Source organism: Cimex lectularius, unplaced genomic scaffold, assembly GCF_000648675.2.
Source record: "Cimex lectularius strain Harlan isolate CLEC.00 unplaced genomic scaffold, Clec_2.1 scaffold31, whole genome shotgun sequence".
Lineage (NCBI taxonomy): Eukaryota > Metazoa > Arthropoda > Insecta > Hemiptera > Cimicidae > Cimex > Cimex lectularius.
In genome coordinates, this window is record NW_019392645.1 from 1191924 (window position 1) to 1213409 (window position 21486).

The 21486-nt window shown below is 29.6% G+C and overlaps 1 protein-coding gene across 7 annotated transcripts; it reads right to left on the minus strand.

Annotated features, from left to right (window-relative positions):
* Positions 1–1926: 1926 nt before the first annotated feature.
* LOC106670478 (resistance to inhibitors of cholinesterase protein 3) lies at positions 1927–21486 on the minus strand. 7 transcript variants are annotated; one of them, XM_014400884.2, is made up of 13 exons: positions 21126–21486; positions 18155–18511; positions 17574–17698; positions 17362–17505; positions 17162–17303; positions 16949–16969; positions 13378–13484; positions 5604–5742; positions 5383–5504; positions 5199–5256; positions 4494–4559; positions 3867–3943; positions 1927–2668 (listed from the first exon to the last, which is right to left on the minus strand). In XM_014400884.2, the coding sequence occupies exons 1-13, from the start codon at positions 21268–21270 to the stop codon at positions 2531–2533; spliced, it is 1641 nt and encodes a 546-aa protein (XP_014256370.1). In that variant the 5' UTR covers positions 21271–21486; the 3' UTR covers positions 1927–2530. The 7 variants fall into 7 exon arrangements, with proteins under 7 accessions (XP_014256370.1, XP_024086186.1, XP_014256367.1 ...); XM_024230418.1 differs by lacking the exon at positions 13378–13484 and adding an exon at positions 9440–9519 and having other exon boundaries at positions 5383–5742; XM_014400881.2 differs by having other exon boundaries at positions 5383–5742.

A 21486-nucleotide genomic window follows, 5' to 3' on the forward strand; every position in this document is an offset into this window, starting at 1 on the left:
ATAAAAAGTAGAAAAAGAAAGTGATTTATTTATCTTTGTCCTTAGTGTTTATGTTTGTTTTTGAAAAACTTCTTTCAAGTTGAAACAAGCATATTGATATAATATACGTACATTATAATATAAAATGGCTTGCAGACTGTTAAATAAATAAATATCTCTTCGCTTCTTAGTTTTTATTTATTTTTGTCTCTGTCTCTCATGGTTTATGTATGTCTTAATGTTTATGCCTTGTAGTGTTTATGTGCTTGCCTTGTTGGCCCTTTAGACGAATGATAGATATCTAGATTCTATATTGAAAGAAGGGGAAGAACTGTGCAGAATCGTAAAAAAGTTTGTGCACAAAGGGTTAATTTTAAACGTTCCAAACCAAAAAATAGTTCAATAAGTTCTGAACTTTTTGCATTGATTTTCAGCAATATTGTATATATTTAATTAATGTTATTTTTTGTAGGACGCAGATTATTTTAAAATGCGCTAACATGGGTATTTATGAACGTACATAATTAGAACCTGACTTGGCAAAGTATTTTTTTTAAATATATTTTTTAAAACAAGAAACAGTCCAAAAAACCCTGTTTACAAATTTTTGGGAAAAAATTTTTCTCAAAACGTTTACCTTTCAAAAAGGCTGCCATTTCCCCCCTAAAAATCACAGAAATGATAAGAACTTTGAAACATCACCGATCTACCTGAAACTTTATAGGGTTTTAGAACTGATTAAATTACACGTGTTGGCATCAATGAATAAATTGGAACAAGAAGAATAAAATAAAACAAGGACAAAGTTAATATTTGTTTCCCCCCTCCAAAAAACCCTTAAAATAAAATGTTAAGGTTTTTGTAAGGCAATAATGTTGTGCAAAAATAATATTTTTGATTTTCTCGAAAAATTGTATTCAGCGTATTATATATTATTTGGGGGTGTCAGTGACTACAACGATTTACACATTGACACAGCGCTCATCACAGTAAAGGTCAAGTAAAAAACACCGGCACTCCGAGGGTTCATATAAGCCAGTAGTTGAAAGCCCTTCTTAAAAACAGGAATTTTTTTTATAACAAGGTTTTGAGATAGTTAAGATTTTTTTTTTAAATGTTCATTATTTTAATTGTGCAAGCAGAATTGAGGTACGGAACCTAAATAAATAACAAACAATATGTATTTTTCAATACTAGTTATTTATTAAACTCGTTTTTGACATTAAATCACATGAATCTATATTATTCATCAATATCTATTTAATATCTTACTTATAAATAATTCAATTTGTTTGCAATACAGTTACCATTTAATGCAATATTAAGATTGATGTATTAAAAATAGTTTATTTTTATATATTAGACTATTTCTTTAAAAAAAATTATTTGTATACTTTTTACAATACTTGGTGCAAGATAAGTCAATTTGAATGCTGGTAAAATTACACACATTAAAATTACTGCATTTAATAATCATTTACAGCGATTAAAAAAAATAAATAAATAAAAATAAAAGGACGTGTGAACAGACAAAAGATATGTCACTAAATGTGTACAAATTATTACATATGATAAAGTACTAAAAATAAAAAATAAAATTGTAGGAAAATTAATTTTATTTCTATCACATGTATATTTTATATCTATGTAGGCCAAAGTTGCAAAATGTATGAATTCAACACAATCCGGTGACTTCAGTTTTCACGCTAATCCGGTTATAAAATAAGTCATATAACATTTATCTCTACATAAATGGAAGTAAAAGACAGTTTTGATTATTGCTCTACAATTTGCTTCTTTTTACAAATGTCGATGCAGCTTATAATTCCCCCCCACGTGTTTTTTTTTACAATAACAGTAATAAATTGAACAATGATTTACAATCCACATTTTTATTATAAACAATGACAATGTTTTTTTTTATTAGAAATTGTATTTGATTTTTAATTCTGAGTAAGCCAGCTGTAAGAAAGTTCCGTAATGACAAGAAACTAATAGAAGTTGTAGCGGTGGTACCTAAACATTATTGAAACCTGATTGCCCAATAGAGAGATAAATGATTAACAAATCCCAGGAAGCCCGTCAGAACTAATCCTATTAAAGCTGTCAAATCAGCACATCTGTTCAATATTAATATATCACAATAAAGTTTTGGCACTAATAATTTAAATCGTTGATTATATTTATAATGCTAATATGTTAATATCATTGCTTAGGCAAATATGACACTATGATTAACAACATCAATCAAACAAAACAAGTAACTGTGTGTTAACCTGTTAGCAAATTAACACACATTTAACAATAATAAAAATAAAATAACACAATATAATAAATATAACTACAGTGTTCAAAACTGTGTGTACTTCAACCTCAAAATTAATACTGAAGCATAATGATACCTATCTGACTTTACGAGACTAGTTTTTTCAATTGTTAACATATCTTTAACAATATAAAACACATTTACAATTTATTTGATCCATTTTTTTTCAAAAAAAGTGTTGACAAAAGTTATAAACAATTGCATCAATTAGCAAAATTTCAAATTTTATGTCTCCATGTGCTTTTGTTTTCCTTCGTTTGATTCGAAATCTTCTTCCTCTTCAACTTCTTCCTCATACTCTTCCTCTAAGTCATCCTGTTCTCCCTCTACATCAAATTCATCTGTGTTTGTTGCAGAAAGGTCCTTTAAAAATAAACCAATACAATTTATGTAATTTGGATATTATGTGGATGTATTATATTTCAGATTAATTTTTTAAAAATCCATGTGCATGCATTTTTTCATCTAATGTTTAAGGCTGCTCTCACACTGGAGAACCAACTATGTCCAATTTTTGATCGGTATTTGACCAACTTCATAGAAACTTTTCCAATGGGAATGTTATCAATCCCCTCACACTGGAACCGAACATATATAATTTTCATTTTATTTAAATTTATGTAAATCTTTTCACAAAATTATATTAACTCAATATAATTTATTTACATATTTATTCTTGCACACAAAAAATGTTTGCACATTCCATATGTAGTAATTATTTTCCCGTTGGTCCCATAAATAAATCCTCTCCTGGATGGGAATATTTTACAGTACATATCTCAATACTATTATTACATTTTTTTAAGGAAAACAATTTAGTGATAATGTAATAGAATAGTGACTAAAAGCACGGGGTTCGAGGTTTGTGATTTGGAAAAAAGAAGGCTAGTTGTAAGTCTATGAGAGGCAATTGCAGAAAGAGTCTCCGCGAGATAGTTCACCAGGAAAAAACTTGAGAAAGTCACAGCGTATGTTTGTGTGTGTACTGAGGCCCCAGTGTTTTACGTTTTATGGGCGAGGGAGGTGACTCAGTAAATATGGTGCAGCCAGAGGCGGACCTATACGTTTTCAAGCTAATCTGAACTTTTCGTAGACTTGAGCTCCCATAGAATGTGAAACAGCTTGGTTTTTATGTGAGTAGCCATGAACAAAGAAAAAGTAATTATTTTAATTAAAGAAATTGTCTTAAAAAAATCATATGGACTGGAATATAAAATTGACATGGACAAACGGCTCTGACATGTTTGTTTAATTTGAGAACTCAAGTTGGACATTTAAGTTGTCCGAAGTCACAGTCGTAGTTGGTTCCAGTGTGTCAGCAGTCTTATGGTTTAAGTCAAGATCTAATGTAACACTAAGTAGTTGTTTAAACCATGTTAACATCAAACCCCATTTGAGATAGATTTAAAATAAACAAATACGTTAAGGTGCAACAACAATAAAGTTAAGTTGATTGAATTAAATACGTAAATGTTGTAATACGTAAATAAATAAATATACAACAAAAATTGTATGCATTTTGGCTATTAAAATAAGCTTTTTTTAAAAGTAAAATCCACACCTTCGTTTCCTTTATTTCTTCATGTTCATCAGCTGAAATATTAGTTTTTTTGTTCTCAATTTCCGTAAGTTTGCTTGCTGAAACACATACAATTGAAATTGAAATATGTATCGGACAATGTTTCAAATGATGGGTCCCACATGAAATGTCACATTTTAGAGTTCCACGTTGATTACAAACAAATGTTTACAATCTGTAACAAACACTTATTTTTATTTAACAGCAATAGCAATTGCTATGAAATCCTACAACTCCCTTATCTTCATGAATTGTCTCTTATGGACTATCAGTTTTCTTCACAGCTAAAACAACTTTACTGAAGGAAAACTTTTGGCAAATGAATCAAATTTAAAGAAACTTCCAATCATATACAGATAAGTCTGTAAAATAGAATATAAGCGTATAAGCAATTTTTCATTTGCTTCCTGTTCAACAAATGAACATTTATGTGTGACAATCCAATATTTAAGTGTATACATTTTTATGTTAATAAATTACAATTTAACAAATTGAATCCAAAAGTAACCTGAAAACTGTTATGTAAATAATGTTGGTTAGGTTTGGTTTTAAATGTTTAAAATTTCTCTCGTCTTATCTCCCCCATATATATGTGTTCAAAATACTTACAGTCCTCAGAGCCAAAACTGTCATGGTGTTCATCACTGTTCAAGCCAGTTTCACATTCTGTTTTATCTGAAAAATAGTTTCAAAACTGTTAAAAATACATGGGCAAATCAAGACAATTTTTAGGATTTTTAGGAATAGACATATTCCTTGTACATATGTAAATTCAATAATAAGTGCTCTCTCGCTCATCCAAAATGGGAAACATTCAAGAAGTGAGAATAGCAAAGGAAAAAAAACAATATCGGGAGGAAATGTGTGTGTGTGTGTGTGTGTGTGTGAGAGAGAGAGTGTGAGAGAGAGAGAGAGAGAGAGAGAGAGAGAATGAACGGCCGTACAAAGACCAAGACAAGCGTAGGAATTTTTGAGAATTTTCTTTTGTTCAGTGAATCCTCACCTTTTGGTACTAAAACATTGAAAGTTATATAGTTTTTCTTGTGTTAAATATAATATACCTACAGCTTAAAAAAAAGAAAGAAGCAATGAGGAAAATCTAAAAAAAGGAAGATTTTTTAAAACAAAAATTTACAGTATATATAGGTTAAATAGGTTTAACATTTTACAATGTTGTGTTGCAAATTTTTTTTATACACATGTATGTAGTTTTTAACACCCTCTGTAATCTAAATTTTTCAGAAATCCAAATACTCCCTGCAGCAATTAGTTCAGATTACTGAGAGAGCACTGTATATCTTTAAATTGGTATACCTTTTTTATTTTCGCTTAATTGATCCGATGAAGAAACTTTATAGGCAGATCCTTCCTCCTAAAACATAAAAAATAATTTAGAATGCATTTAGTAATTAATAGCCTTCTTTCTGAGACAAAAGAAACAATGTAATTTATACTTTACAATTTTAAATTATTCAAAGGACCCCTGTAAATATCTTACGTTTTCAAGCCCAATAAGAGAAAGTGTGACTTTTCCAGTAAGTACAACTGCATGATCTTCAGCTGGAATTGTTTCTGTATGCGAATCACTGACTAATAATTGTGATTGAGAAGGTACGGCACCTGAAATGTAGATATTTTGAGGTGTGGTTGGCCTACTGAGTGGAGTCGGCGGTCTACTCCACTTGGCCCCTTTTTCACAACTTTCTGTCATCTCCATACCAAGCACTTTGACTACACCTTTTCCTGTGTCTTCTGCTTCTTCCTCTTCCACCACCTCTTCTTCAAATTCTTCTTTGTCAAGACTTTTGACCTCATCGTCCACAAGATGTTCTATTTCTTTTTCCAATTCTTTCTCCTTCTAAAAAAGAAAAAAAAGTGTAAAATATTTCAAACAAAAACAATATCAGTTAGCACTGGAAAACATCAGTTATTGTTAAAAATAAAAGAGGAGTAAATATCATGCTAATAATGATAATAATAATAAATTAGTGTCACTAGAAAATATAAAAAAAAACTATTATTGTTTTAATATGTATGCACTATTGGTGAGTTCACTAATTAAAAAACAACGGCTAGTTTTATTTAAATAAAAAGACTTATTATTTAAATGATCCTCCTGAATACAAACAGCAAAAATCACTCTCTCTCTTTCACTATCTCACTAACTTTTTCTCTCTCTCTCTCTCTCTTTCACTCTTTGTAAGTCAATTAATGGCTATTTTCCCAAGATTTAAACAAACAGAAGCGCATTAGAAAAACCTGTATATACATTTGATTTTTTTTTAATGACAATAAAATTCATACCAAATTGTCTGAATAAAATTCACATTCAAGAATGTTTATTAAAAATTAATACTCACATTTAACCTAACTTATTTATAGTAAAATGAGAAAGAAAATTGTAAAACTGATTACTGCTTATTTACTTTTGCATTCTATACCTGCAGTTTAACAGAACATCGGAACATTTTAAATTATGACGAATCACTGTAGAACGGCTGATCTTTTTATGTTCCAACCATAATAAGAAATGTAATTGTCTTTTTTTTTTTTTGCATTAAAGGGAAAATAGCCAAACTTAAAAGCTTTTATAAATTGGATGAAAGCTGAGCAAGGGGGGGGGCAATGGTTTAATTTTATAATACTCAAAAATAAGACAATATAAAATGCAAAAGATATAATTCTTTCTACTAAAACGGTCAACAAATCTACTTAAACATGCCTAGTATCTTCATACTACATCAACATGGATTCTTAAATATGCAAATGCAAGTACTGTAGGCACTTTGGAAAAAAAAATTATTACTTTAAATTAACCGGTGGGAGAAAAAAAAAAAAAAAAAAAAAAAAAAAAAAAAAAAAAAAAAAAAAAAAAAAAAACCACCCTTGGGCCTCTTTCACACTCAATGACATTTGCCGGGCAATAAAACATATGCTGTAATTTGACCGTGGTTTTAACACTTTAGCATTGGACGGCATTTCTGTCACATTTGTTTCTGTATCTTTGCATCATGGAGCTAGTAATGTCATTGTTCTTTGATTATTGTTCCATCAGTTACGAGAAAAAAAATTAAAAAATCTTGAACAATTAAGCCATCAAACCAAATTTTAACTGAATTTCTGACTGAAAGATAGCATTCAATGGCAAGATACAGAGCTGAGAAATTTCATCCACCTGTTCAGATGTAGATAAATTAGTAATGTCAAATTAAAATATTATGTAGCAATAAATCATATAAACTAAACTAAGGAAAGGTCCTAATATTGCTAAATATACCAAGTAGAAAATAAAATGTCATAAATTTTACTATCTAATTAAAAAAAAAATTATATATATATATAATTTATTTATTAGTATTAAATAATTCTGTCCCATTTTACCAACTTTTAAATATTTAATTTTTATTTCAATTACCATCACAAAAATATTCTTATATCCGTTTCTCAACATGCTCAGCAGCAAAATAAAAATTGTGTAATATGTAAAACTTATGGGCACACTCACTACTACAAAGTCGAGCCGACACTGTCTGATAAAAATCCATTTACCACCCACTGGATTTAATGTTTTTGGGCTTACTCACATGGGGATATGCAAATTTGGTCACTAGCTGCCTGACAACCAAGGAGACTGGGTGACCAGAATGTCTCGAGTAGCCCGTATTGCCAAGTTGCTTGCAGTTTGAGTAGAAAATTAATCAGTTTTATATTGGTGTTGGCAAAGTAGTATCAAGTACGCTTTGTTGTGCACTTAATCCTCTATACAATGTCTAGGAATTCTAGTAGTGATGATATCCACTATTATTATTACCATTAAAAACAATAAAAGTGAGAAAGTTTTGTGTTCATCCTTAAATCAAAAAACTATAAATTGTAAGTCCTTTCAACTTGCATTTGTATAATATCTGAAATTTCTACTTCAGCACAGTTTTTAAATTGAACATTGCACAAAGAAAAAAGAAAGAAAAAAACAACAACGTGGCAGTGTCTTGCTGGTACTGAAGTTCACCCGTCTGAGTGACTCCACCTAATTAACGTGGTCTTTTTGCCGCTGAGTATCTCAGTCTCTCAGAGACTTGAGCATCACCGTGTGAGTAGGGCCTTACTAATAACTATTTAACATAAAATATCGGCTGACTTGTTGTTGAGTGCGAATGTAGCCTTACTGGCTACCATTAAAACAGCAATAAAAACAATGAATATTTCTTTTTAATCAATTAATACATTTTTTCCCTTAAAACCGGACTGATAATATATTCAAGAATCATGTTCATATAATGCTAAACTAACATTTTTTAAATTATATAATTTTAAGAAATGTAGAAAATTCTGCCGTTTGTATTTTATTAAATGCATTTTTACTGTTTTTCCCTGTTTAAACAAAATATGGCGATTAAAAAATATATACTTTAAAAATGCAATAAAACACCCATATTTACAGTCAATACACATCCTAGAAAAAAAGCATGCAAATGCACTATTGACACAAATATAAAAATTTGGAGGAAAACAACTTGTTAATTTTAGTATGTAATCATTATACCAAAATAAATGAAAAATCAAGATAAATATTTTATCTAGGAAAATCAATTGAATTATAATAAATTAAAAGAAAAGCGTTTTCCCATTATGAAACAACAAATGTGCATCACCTGAGAAAGTATTAAAACAAAATCTCGAACAATGTTATTATACAACTAAAATAAAAGAGAAATAAGACAATAATGATAATTTAATCGATTAAAAATGTGACATAAATAGTTTTATATATCTATTAAAAAAACATCCTTCGACTAGACAAATTGAATTTAAAATATTTCTCCTCTCCTCCACTGTTCAACAAAAAGTGAAATTAATAATTTTGCAAATATATTTTAACCTTATCAAAAGACAAATTAAATTTAAAATATTTCTCCTTTCCTCCACTGTTCAACAAAAAGTGAAATTAATAATTTTGCAAATATATTTTAAGCTTATCAAATTCAACATAGAAAAATGGTGTGGTTAACTAAAGAGAGAAAAAAAACATATTTTAAATTTGTAAATACCTTCAACTGTACAATAAAATGTATGTATAATGCAATGTTAAATATAAAAACAAAATCTATAGTATGCCAGTGCACTGTACAAACACTGTTCAATTGATCGGTAATCTAGTTAAAGCAATGCAGGATTTTGGTAAGCCCAAAACAAATAGTAAAACTAATATTAGAAAAAATTCAAATTTTCAGCCATTAATAAAGGCAAAAATTACAAGGATAATATATGAAAAAGAGAGAAAAAAAACCCTCAAAAAAAGTTTTTAAACCAAAATGTGTTAAAGTTCAAAAATATTAAATTTCATCAATTTGTAATGAAATCGTTAACAGCATTAAAAAAATTGAATCAAAGTGGCTTACAGAATTAAGAGAAACAAAATTTAATTATTTTCTTCAAGTTATATTAGCGAAACACGAAGCTGGAACAGGTTAGACTGAATTTTTATCAAATGGTGACAAAATAAAAAAAAATCAAGGAATGGAGGCTTCAAAGGATGGATTTAACTGCATCTGTACCTTTTCATAAGGGAGCTTTGCTTCATCTGAGCGTATTTGCCGGTTGACTTCTTCAACAAGGCCTGTGATTGCCGAAACGACTAAGCAAAACATACAATCATAATGACACTTTTTGAAAGGATGAAAATATTCCGATCATATTTTTACAAAGTTTAAATTCAAAGATATTATAGTTACAATTTGCCACTTTTTAAAATAATAATAATAATAATAATAATTTTATAGAAACATTTGATAAAATATTGAAAAGTGGTTTAACCTCTTGCCTGCAACACCAAACAGATAGTTGGACATTAAGCAGCCCTCTATGACAAGACATTTATATAATTATACATGAATAACTCAACTAAAACTGCCAAGAAAAAATAGCCAAATATTAATTGACCAAACCAAGGAAAGGCAGACCAAAAAGATTAGAAATGACCAAACAACATGAAGGTTTGACTTTTTCTGAGCTGAATTTTTTGAATACTGATTTTATTTAACACATTGACAGCATAAGACATGCATGTTGTGACAACTGACCTTCTGAGTGCACAGTCTACACTTTCCCATTTATATTTTTTAAACTCTCCCTCCACTTCACCCACTACATAATTCCATGCGAAATTCCTAGGGCCACATCAAAAAGGTCAAAAGTGTCACTGGCTATTGCCGTTTCCATTTTTTTTGTTTTTCAATTGGAAGTGATTTTTTACATTTATTTTGTGAAAACGGCATAATTTACTTTTCAGTGTATGTGTTTGTTATTTCATTAATTATTTAACAATTTTGAATGATTGCATAAAACAAAGAAACATTTTTTGTAGAAAAAAACAATTTTTATTCAACTACACACCAAAATTGAATATTCTGAGGGCTGCATATTTCATTTACGGGGTACCCAACTGTTGCATTAAATAATTTATATCACAGATAAACGTAATAAAATTAAAAAAAAAAAAAAATTGTTTTAAAATGGCCAAATATAGAACGCAGTCAACATGTTAATGTCCAACTGAAGTAAATGTGAAATTAGCTATCAAATTAGATTAATTAATTTATCATATAACAAAAACCTCTTTATATTAAGCAATACGTAATGTAATAATTTCCTAAATCATTTTTGTGGGTGAAAAATTTCTATTGATATATTTTTTCAATTTTGAAAATTGCAATTATCACCAACCTAGTGTCCCTCAGTTTCCAAAGTCGACAGTTTCAACAAAAGCAAAAAAAAGGGGTTGAAATTTTTTAGTATTCTTATAAAATTTATTCACATCAGGTAAGAATTTTAGAAGATCTAATTTGGTTATGTGAACCTATCGTAAAAAATACTTCACCTCACTTTGTTTTTTCAGTCAGACCGTGCAATATTGTAAGTGAAAAAAATATGAAAATTTAACGTAACATAAGGAACTACTCATAGGAGGAAAATTTGGGGAATCTGTTTAGCTATAGAAGATCTGTAAGTTTTTCAAAGACAAATTTTCAATAAATTTATAAGTGATTTTGGATAGACGATTATAAGCAATGCATAAAAATAGATAATTGCCTATCCCTAATAATAGCAAACTGTGTATAATGTGAAAAGAAAACAAAATTCTTAAAGAACAATGCAATAAATACCAAGTATTTGCTTACAATATTTGTTATTGTACTGCACACGGAATAATAGTAAAAAAAAGACACTTCAGTACGGAAAAAAGCGTAGCAAAAGTAAATGTACCACTAACCTTATGAATCAATCTATTGCTACTGTAAGCACTATAAAAGTGCCCAAGCAAGTTATAATAATGATTATGCCATTGTAAAAAATGTAGTTTTTATACTAACTACATTTCTGTAAAATATTTGCCATCACAAACACATCCAAAATTTATATCATTGAATTATAGTTGTAGGAATCTAACCATAAGGCCAATTGGGAAAATAAGATCCACAAAGAAAAATAAATTTATCAAATTACAAGAACCTATGGTACATCTAGTAGTATGTCGTTTACACATAGAAGAATGATAATAATAATCCTATTGGATGGTAAGCCTGAGAGTAGAGACAATAGAATGAAAAATGGTGGAATTTCTTTTCTATTACTCCTGGTTGTTTCTGTACACTAACATCTATAGTTCTAAATGTGAACATATAAACAAACGCAAAAATATAAATAAAAAGAAAAAAATGAATGTGTAACTGGAGGAGGAGTAGTGCACTCTGCCCATTCATTAAATTTTGGGCATTATACTGCAAAATAAATCTTACTTAAGTTGAACAAAAATTCTATTAAACAGTAGAGAGGGAGAAAAAAGGCCACCCAAGATATAGTGCTGAAAATGATAATTTAAACATCCTGAACACAACGTCCCTAATATATTATGATTATGCAATCATGACCGATTGTCATCTTTAAGGTTTATCAAATTAATCCTTTTTAACATCAAATTAACCATATTTAACTTAGATGAGCTTTTTTAAAATTTCAAATGAAACCTTTTTACTTCAAACTCAACTTTTTTAAACTTCAAATTAACCTTTTTTTAAATTTCACATCTCCTTTTTTTTTAAATTTCAAACTAACACTTTCTTTAAAGCTTAAAAAAACTTAGGAGATGGTAAGGAATGTAAAGTATAACGTCTGAGTTTTTATGAGTTTTGTTTAAATATAAAATAAGTGGGGCTCTTATAAAGCACATGGAAGTTAAAATAATTGATTAAAAACAAAAAATGATTCGTATTTTAATTCATGTTTTTTACAATACAAAAACTGGTTTCCAAAAAAATTATTTTAGATTTTAAAAAATCTCGAATTATTAGAAGAATCATTTGTTTTTATATTTACTTTTATACAAACTTTAAATTTAATAGTTATTAACTTCTATGAAGTATTTTAGCTAAAAACCCATTTAATATTTTTGAAGAAAAAAATTAAATTAAAAGAAGGCTCGTTTATTTTTTTTAGAATTTTTAATTTTAATTGTAAATAATTTACTGTTTTCTTATAAGATTCCAATTATTTTGTAGTTAAAAAATTGCAACAATGCAGGAATTTTAATTTAGATGTTTATATTTCATACCATCTCCTAAGTTTTTTTTAATGTTTTAAAGAAGGGTAATTTGGAATTATTTTAATTACTGTTAAAGTATTAAGATAAAAAATAAAACGGGCTAATTAGAAGTTACAAAAGGTTAATTATAATTATCGAAAGAAACACCTGTGAATTGTGTAGATCACATCTGTCATCATTTCATCTTTAACTACTAAATAATAAAGGATAAATGAAAAGAAATTGATGTAATTATTTCTACTGATTTAAATAAATATATTGAAAAAATTAGATTAACTGGAAACATCTTCAATAACTCATTAGCAAAACAAAATGCAATGTACTGAATACATTGATGTGGAGGCATGTCACTACACATAATACAAAGGCATTGTCATCGTTTTTTTGTTTTACTTTTTATTTATTTTTTAAATTTAAATTGTTCACCAAGAGAGTTGAGAAAAAAAACCCTTAGTGACCAACTTAATTTTAAACTGGTATGCAATTATACAAAATCCTTTCATAATACTTGAATGGTAAGAACCATTTCAGGTGAACAAACTAATTATTTTCCCTTGAACAACTATTTTGAAATTAAGTTGTTTATAAACATTAAAAAAAGCATTTTTTTTTAACCTAATGTTAAATACAAAAACAAAATACTGGCAAAGGAAGTATAATGAAATATAATTGTATTGAAATCATGCAATCAATCATATCACAGAAGCTCCATATTTGAAAGTGCATACTCTGGATTTTGTGTGAAAAATCACACAATCACATATAAGTGATGTTTTTAGGTTTTCTTGTTAACATACAATAACAAGCTATTCCAAACTACTTTTAAAAATCAATCACATCAAATATAAAAATAAAGAAAGAATGTACGAAGGAGAACCCATAAGGAAGGGATACCTCAGAATGGTTGTTGTGTGGCAGTGACATCATCTTTGCAACTATACGCTCCATTGCTTTTTCTGTCTCTTGTAGCCGCTTCTTCAACAAATCCAGTTCCAAGTCCCCTGTAATTGTTAACCCCACCCTATACTTAAAATAAAGCTTCTAATTCTCCTTCATACAATTTCCACTCAATATCGGTTTAGCAAGAAAGTGACTTAAAATTTTTGTTTTACTGTTTTTTAATTAGAGAATAATCACAATTATTACTTCACTTTTCAATATTCAAGTAACACCAAAGAAAGACGTAACATAAACAAAAGAAATGAGTTGTTTGAATATTTGAATGAGAAATAATTTTTTATTCATAAAAGAACATTCTAGTCATTGAGTATATAAAAACAATGAAATACAAAGGCTTGGAACCTTGGGACACACATTACCGCACCGTTACCGACAATGAATTGGCTGAGTGTTGGGCGCCATAGAAACAATTGCTAATTCAACAATCTGCTATAATCCCATACCTCTTGGCACTGTCTGACTGAGCCCGTTAGTTGTCAGTTAAATAATTTAACAAAATTAAAGAAAATTAAATTAAAAAAGAATGGCTTATGGTTTAGAAAGGTTTCCAACTACTTTGAACGGACCTGCTTTCTTTTCCCACTTGCCTTCCTTTTCCTTCTCTTATTAACACATTTCTCTAATTTAAATACATTTTTTATTTCTATACGTGATTTCATATCAGTCTTGAGTACAATGTGTGTCCCGGCGTTTTTTGAGTCACTAAAACTGGACCTTGGCAAAAACACCATTCAGCCATAAAATTTGTAAGGTACTTGCTTAAAATTGGAAGAATAAATAAAAGATCAATTTTAAAAGAAAAAAAAATTTCAATCAAATTAGGTTTGTCTTAAAATGTTATGAACTAAAAGTGCAGGATTCTATAGTAATCAGTTCTTGCCTTGAATGAACAAATAAAAAAATGGATGTAAATACCAAAATAACAATAATAATAGTAATAATAATAATACAAAGTAACATAACTTTCTTGCCAGCCCAATGTAAAACAAATAGATTAGTGGATAAAAATAATTTCTTTAAAAGAAAATTCGTATTTATAGCCATTAATTTGTTAATGTACAGAAACATTTTACTTCTTCATTTTAATAAATTTATTTATTAAAATTAAAAATAGAACAAAACAAGTTAATTTTTTTAGAATGTTTGTGCATAGAAAATTATTAAATATTTAATTAAATTTATATATATTAGAAAATTATTATATTCACAATAATGCAACTGTTCTATTAAACATAATAATAGTTGTAATATGATATCAAACAAATGATTTTTAAAGACGAAATATTGGTATTTTCTGAAATAAATCATTAGTGACCATTCATCAAATAGCATAATTTCTTCGATGATTAAATAATTTATAACTAGGGTTAATGAAGCCTAACCATCGACAACTATTTTTAAATAATTTGTGATAAAACCGGTAACTACTACATAATGTAAAACAAATTAATTTTTAAATTACATTATTACTCGCCTTCTTTCACATTCGCTCTCTCCCTCCCAAACTATTCAATATGTTGATTCATTCACAATTACTGATATACTTATTAGTAAATGCCATATATATTTTAAGTAGGAGAGCAAATTACATGAGAAACTATCCAAATAATAAAAATCAAATGAAATGAAGCCAAACCTGTTTTGTAAATTCACTAAATCATTATAATATTAGTTTAAATAAAATCTAAATATATATGGCACAACACTCCTAAATACACACATTACAGCAACTTTAATTCAGATATCAGGCTAAAATGCAAGAAACAAAACAAGTTTTAAGAATTGAAAGTAAAACTGCCAAGAGCTTGACCATCGTGTGCATATATTCAAATTTATTTCTAAGTATTTTATAAATTAGTATAGCCAATTTAATTATTTTTCTGGGTATTGTATTATTTTTTACGGCTAAAAATTGCAAGCAAGTAAACAGACAAGTTGTTACAAGAAACAACAGAAGCTTCACAAATTTATCAAGCATAATGATTTTAAAATTTCAAAATAGATTCCATGAGTGTTAACAAGCATGAACAAATTAATAATTACAACCAAAGCCAATTAATATAATTCCAAAATACCATTTAATTTTTACGATTACACAACTGCACAAATTACGACCTACTGTTAATCAATCGACTTGATACGTATACAAAATAAGGTAACTAATGATGTAGGCTTAAAGAAACAGCCAAGAGTATAAGAAATTATTTAACAATGTAAGAAATAGAAACTTAATAAAAGAAATTTTAAATAAGAACCATTCTCCTGTCTCCTACAAAATCACTTAGCAATGAATAGCTATAATAAAAAAAGAAGAAAAAAGTATATATTTATATAGATGTCACTCGTAAACTCTAATCAAGAAGGGAAATTCAGAAAAACAAACATTTTCTAATTAAATATTTCTTTCTAACAAGGTGACAACAAAAATAAATATCAATCACATCATATATCAAATACGAGAAAATAAAATTGTGTGAAAGTTCAATTTTTGGGGTCATTTTATACATGCACATATTTATGATATAATTATTTATATTTATAGAATGAAGTAAAATATATAAATTCTCCCTTATCTTTTTTAACACTCCCTACGGCTAAATTAACACTACTATCACCACCCCAACATACCTAAAATGCAGATATATAAAAAAAAAAGTTAAAATATAGCTTAAAATAAGGGAAATCATTCAGTCCTTTTTGGCAGCCTTATGAAGGCTCCATATGTTTAACAATTTCTTGGATAGAAAAACTGCTAGAAATAAATGAATGGAAACAATTCTTGTAAAGTGAAAGATACAAAAATAGAGTGAGAAAATATGACATATGAAGAAACCTTAAGACAGAAAACGTTTGTGGATGACTGTCAACAAAGCGTCCTCAGAAATAAAAGGGATCAACATGATGATCAATTGGTTTATAAAAACTGATTTAAAGAGGCCTATCAATCTTAAAGATCAAGCATGTTTTAAGACAACCAGCAATCTATGCCAGAAAATCAACATCGTGGTAGATGAGATAAGAGGAAACCACACATCTAATTGATCAACAGGTCAAAATGGACCCACTACCAAATGGTGCAAAAATCAAAACCATAGAAGCAATGATGAAAAAGAAATAATGATGATCCAGACTGCCCTGAAATCATATGCATTGAGACTTAACAACTCTGAAAAACACATCCTGTGTAATACAACTCCCATGATTTCATTACCTAAAGGGCTTGTGCAATATAATAAAAGTTTATTCAAATTTCAAAAAGACATCAATGAATGTCTGTATACGTGAGGGGGGAATTTATTAAAAAAGTCTTACTGACCAAATGTCATGTCAAATAAAATTACAAAAATATGTTTAAGATGATCAATTAAATGCCTGTATCAGACCGTTTTAATAATTCAAATTTGTTGCAAAAATATATCTAGCAGAATATTTATGTGGAATATAAATATTAAGTTTTCTCAAGGAATTATTTTTACAGTTAATATTAATAACGGTTATAACTTACTTGTATCTCGTTCCCGCCGCCCTTGAGTGCCAAAATGTAAAAAGATAATAAGTAAATATGTTTATAATAGTGTAGAATTTATTCATGCACAGAAAATGGTTTATTATTTTTGAAGAACATATTTAGGCTGTTGATTTTGATTTGTGTTTACTTTGTGCATGTGGCTCGCTAATGCCCCCTTAATAAAATATTTTATATTTAATTAGAAATTACCTAATTTAGTTGTGTCTTCACTCTCTTTTCCATTAGCGAAACCTTTATGAACAACGCGTTCACCAAATACAACTCTCTGGAAATCAGGGTCAGGGGAAAATCCTTCATATCCCGATGTACTATCAGATTTCTTGAATAATATCTGGAAAAAAATGTTTTATAAATAATATTTCATAAAATTCCAAACTAATCTTACAAACCTTCATCATAGTATAAAGGAAAAAGACGACTATCCCGATTGTGTACATTGGCATGACAATACCCATAGTTCCACTACCTTTAGGAGGAGGAACGACATGACCTGCACCACCCATTGGAGGTCGAATTCCTGGTAAAGGTCCAGGCTAAAATAATGGGAATTTTCATTGATATGACGGTAATAGCCAATAATAATTGTTATCCATTAAAGTACCCGTCCTTCTTGCTGTTTGATTTTAGGTACAACATGGGATTGTGGAATTGCTCTTCCTTTTTCTCTTAACGCTGGATGCAGAAATTCAGGATGTAAATGTGGTGGACGTTCTTGCCTTAAGTGCTCTGAAAATTGAAAGTAATTTTTTAAAATGTTTATTAAACGCACATTAAATAACCAAATGTTCTCATATATGGTAGATATTAGATAATGCCAACAGTTTCATCATTTTACTGTTTTCTGTTAACAAAATTGACTCCACACAAGCTACACAAACTGGAATAATTAATATTACAAAAATATCTTTTAGTGTTAATGTTCTAAATCAGGCTCATGGCTAATGTCAACTGTTTGTACCATTATCTGGTGTTAACTAAGATTTTACAAACGAAACGTCATTCTTTATTATTTTTTCTTTAAAAAAGTATCAAACTATAAACTGTATAAATACTATAAATGTGTTTCTTAACATTGCTTTATAAACTGAAATAAAGTTATACAAAGCGACAGACGCCACACAGCATATATTAATGAAATTAGAAAAGACAAACCAAACATCACACAACACAAAAACCGCTTACTTGGTTGATTAATGCCCCAAATGCGAACCGTCCGTGGGAGACCAATTTGTTTAAACGAAATACCAAAAGACCGCTTTAAACATAGTGAGCTGTTTAAAGATCTAATTTCATCCAACATTTGTTTATAGGATTTTCCTAAGAGGACTTTTTCATTCAGAAATTCTGTTATGTCGACATCACACTTGTCCAAGACGGTTTTTTGGCAAGTGTGAACAATTTCTTTCGTTAGCTTTCCTTGTTGAAAAGCAAAAAGAAATTTCTTATCAAACTCGTTTTCACGACTTAAAATCCTTTCGCACAATTCGGTCATCAGTTTAATAGCATTGACATCCGTATCAAAAATAACATCGCAACATCCTGGAAAAAGAAAGTTCATGATAAATAAAGGTTAAAAAAAATTAACTGAATATAAGTTTATCAGCACGGTTCATTATATTTCAAAATTCATCGTGCTGAGTTTACATCACAACCAATTTTTTCATATAAGAAATAATTTAATTTTCAAACCTGACATAAGTGAAAATAAAAAGAAAAACAGCTATAGTTCAAATTTTTCCAGGGTTATATTTCATTTTACCTTCAATGAGTAAGCCCAGCTACCCAGCAAAAATTTTGGTGAATATATAAAACCTACTTTTCAAACAAGTATACATTAATTTAATTTATTTTATAATATTTCTTGTTTTGAAAACCAGATGTTCCAGTTCTTATGCAAATTAAATTGTTTCATGAAAATGTATATACAAGTAAAAAATGTATGTGAGAAATATAGAGAAACAAAAATGTTGATGGCTTTGCCCAATAACATTTAATTACAAGCAATAGAAATACGTTTTTAACATAAATTGTAACCAAAGATTTATACAAATGTGGGCAAGGTTTGCAAGGTGATGAAACTGAAAAGACTGATTGTTCCTGAACATCCTAGTATACTTATTCTTGCTAGTTGTTTGTCAGTTGTGTTTCAGTATTTAAACATCTTCATCTTCCATACTTCTCCTGATATACTGGAACTGTCAAAAATAATAAGGATCTATGATCTCTCTAATTTAAGGTCTCCACTCAATTACTGAGCCATTTGTTTTTGTTTTCGTCTGTGTGCATACTATGGTAGCTGAGTAATTTAGCGCATTCGAATCTTATTTTTTCATGTTAGCAGTTCTGGGTTTGAATCATGACATAATGGAGGGAATTTTATACGAGAATAATTTTTTATTTATTCATTATGTTTATTTGATATTTACAACTACAAATATCGATTATATAAATATCTTCATATATACTGAGTTTGTCATTTGAGTCTGCTGTAGGAGAAGGGAATTCTAAATAGAAGAGAAAATGAGAATAATTTTTAAAAAATTGTAGTGATGTGACCTGTTCTCCACTATACCTATACCCAAGTGTGTTTGGATTTTAGGCGTCCTGTATTCCAGGAATTACTTATATTCAGACTGTCTCTATTGTTTCTCTTTGTGGTCTTCACTTAATCAGTGAGCCATTTGGTTTGTCCGTGTGTAGACTGTGGTGGCTGTGTCATTTACGGCAATCTGAATTTTGTATCAGCCATGCTAGCAGCAGTTTTGGTTTCGAAGAGGACTTGAAAATTTATATGAGGAAATTAAAAAGATAAATATATAGTAAAGTGATCCCTTGCCACTATATCCAAGGGTGTTGGTACAAAAAGGAAATTGCACAAAAAATAAAAATACTATGTTATGAGATGGAAAGGTGGGTGTCTTGGGGATGTTCAGAAAATTTCCTAGAGTTATGTTGGAATTCGACCCAAACTGCTAGCATGACAAGCAAGATTTGGATACCTTGGCTATGACAGTCTCAATAGCAAAAAACAAATCGCTCCTTGTTAAGTAAGACGATAAAGGAATCTACAATTGACACAGTCTGAAGTAAAGTGAAATACAGAAAGGTTTAAAGTCTAAACACCCTTGGGTAAATGTAGACTGGAATTTCAATGGAGAGTCGCACAGAGTTGGTTGTTGTTCGTGGAGGGTCTTTGACGGCCATTCACTATGTGGATGAAATTGTGGAACATCATGTTGCCTATCCTCAATGAAATCAGCAACAATCCTGTTCTAATGCACGATAATGCCTGTCCGCATGTCGCTCGCATAGTACATACTTTCAACAGTATAAAATCAGGGTCTTAGCCTGGCCACCAGTTCTCCAGACTTCAACCCCATCGTTTGATTCCCGTTTCCCCATGATGTATTTATGGGATAACGTCAAAAAACGAATCACGTCCATCACCTCCTCATACACTCCACGATCTTGAAAGGTCTCTTCCTGAAGAATGATCAACCTCCAGCAAAGAGACATTACCAGACTGGCAGAAAGCATGCCGAGGGGTCTTCGAGATTTAATTAAGGCAAGAGGAGGAAATTTAAAATGTTAATTAAAAATCGAAAACAAATTTTATCTGTCCGTCTTTTTTTCATTTTCCTTAGCAATTAACTTTTTTAGACAAAGACTCAATTATTAAACGTTAAAATACGTGAAACTTTGATATAAAAAAATATTTACTAATAAGTTATATTACAAGTGGGTGGAATTTTTTGCCTGTCAGTGTATATTTGGAGAGGACTCGTTTTTTTGAGCCAAAAATAGTCACGGTCCTTTTAAACTTGGAAACTGAGAAGCTTCAAGGTAAAATGTATTGTTTACACTCGGTCAAAGGTGGAGAAATCAAGAAAATCACTCAAATTTCTCTCCAACGTCCAAATATGAAAGGAACCGAAATGCATCCAGGGGTGGGCAGTTCGAATGCAGAATAATAAAATAACTAGGCCGAAAAAAACAACATTTCAATGGGGTTTTGCCAAAACGCGTGCAATCTACAGACACGTACGTGCCGGGCCTGGACATCCCTATAATTAGACTGAGATGAGAGTAGGACGAAGTTATTTATTTATTATATTTTATTATATCGAAAATGATTCCGACGACTCTCACTTACCGTTTCCGTTGCTGGCTTGTTGTCCTTTCGTAGCTGTGTTTCCGACTATCATGGGATAGAAAATATTCGGCCAAAGTATGGCAAAACAACCCGCGACTATGGCCAATATGAAAATTGATTTCCCAGTCCCGAATTCCGTCGCCATTTCGTTCAATTAACAATTTCGTTCGATATAATTACGAGGAAAATAGAACCGTTTCCGCCCCGGCAAACGTGAAACATAAAAGAAACTGCATTTAAATTTATTTCCGACTCGACGACGGGGAGGTGGTCTGTGGAGCCCAAGTTATTTATAAAATTAAACCCCGCTGAATAGGCTCCTTTATCAACCGTCTCCTCTATCCGACCGGTCTGGGACCTA

What these genes read in the sequence shown, in the direction of transcription:
- LOC106670478 (XM_014400881.2), bottom strand. Translation starts at nt 21,270, where the DNA reads ATGGCGACGGAATTCGGGACTGGGAAATCAATTTTCATATTGGCCATA. An exon ending in TTGGGGCATTAATCAACCAA is followed by an intron (nt 17,699 to 18,154) that starts GTAAGCGGTTTT and finishes TTCAATTTTCAG; the next exon opens with AGCACTTAAGGCAAGAACGT. An exon ending in TCAAACAGCAAGAAGGACGG is followed by an intron (nt 17,506 to 17,573) that starts GTACTTTAATGG and finishes CCATTATTTTAG; the next exon opens with CCTGGACCTTTACCAGGAAT.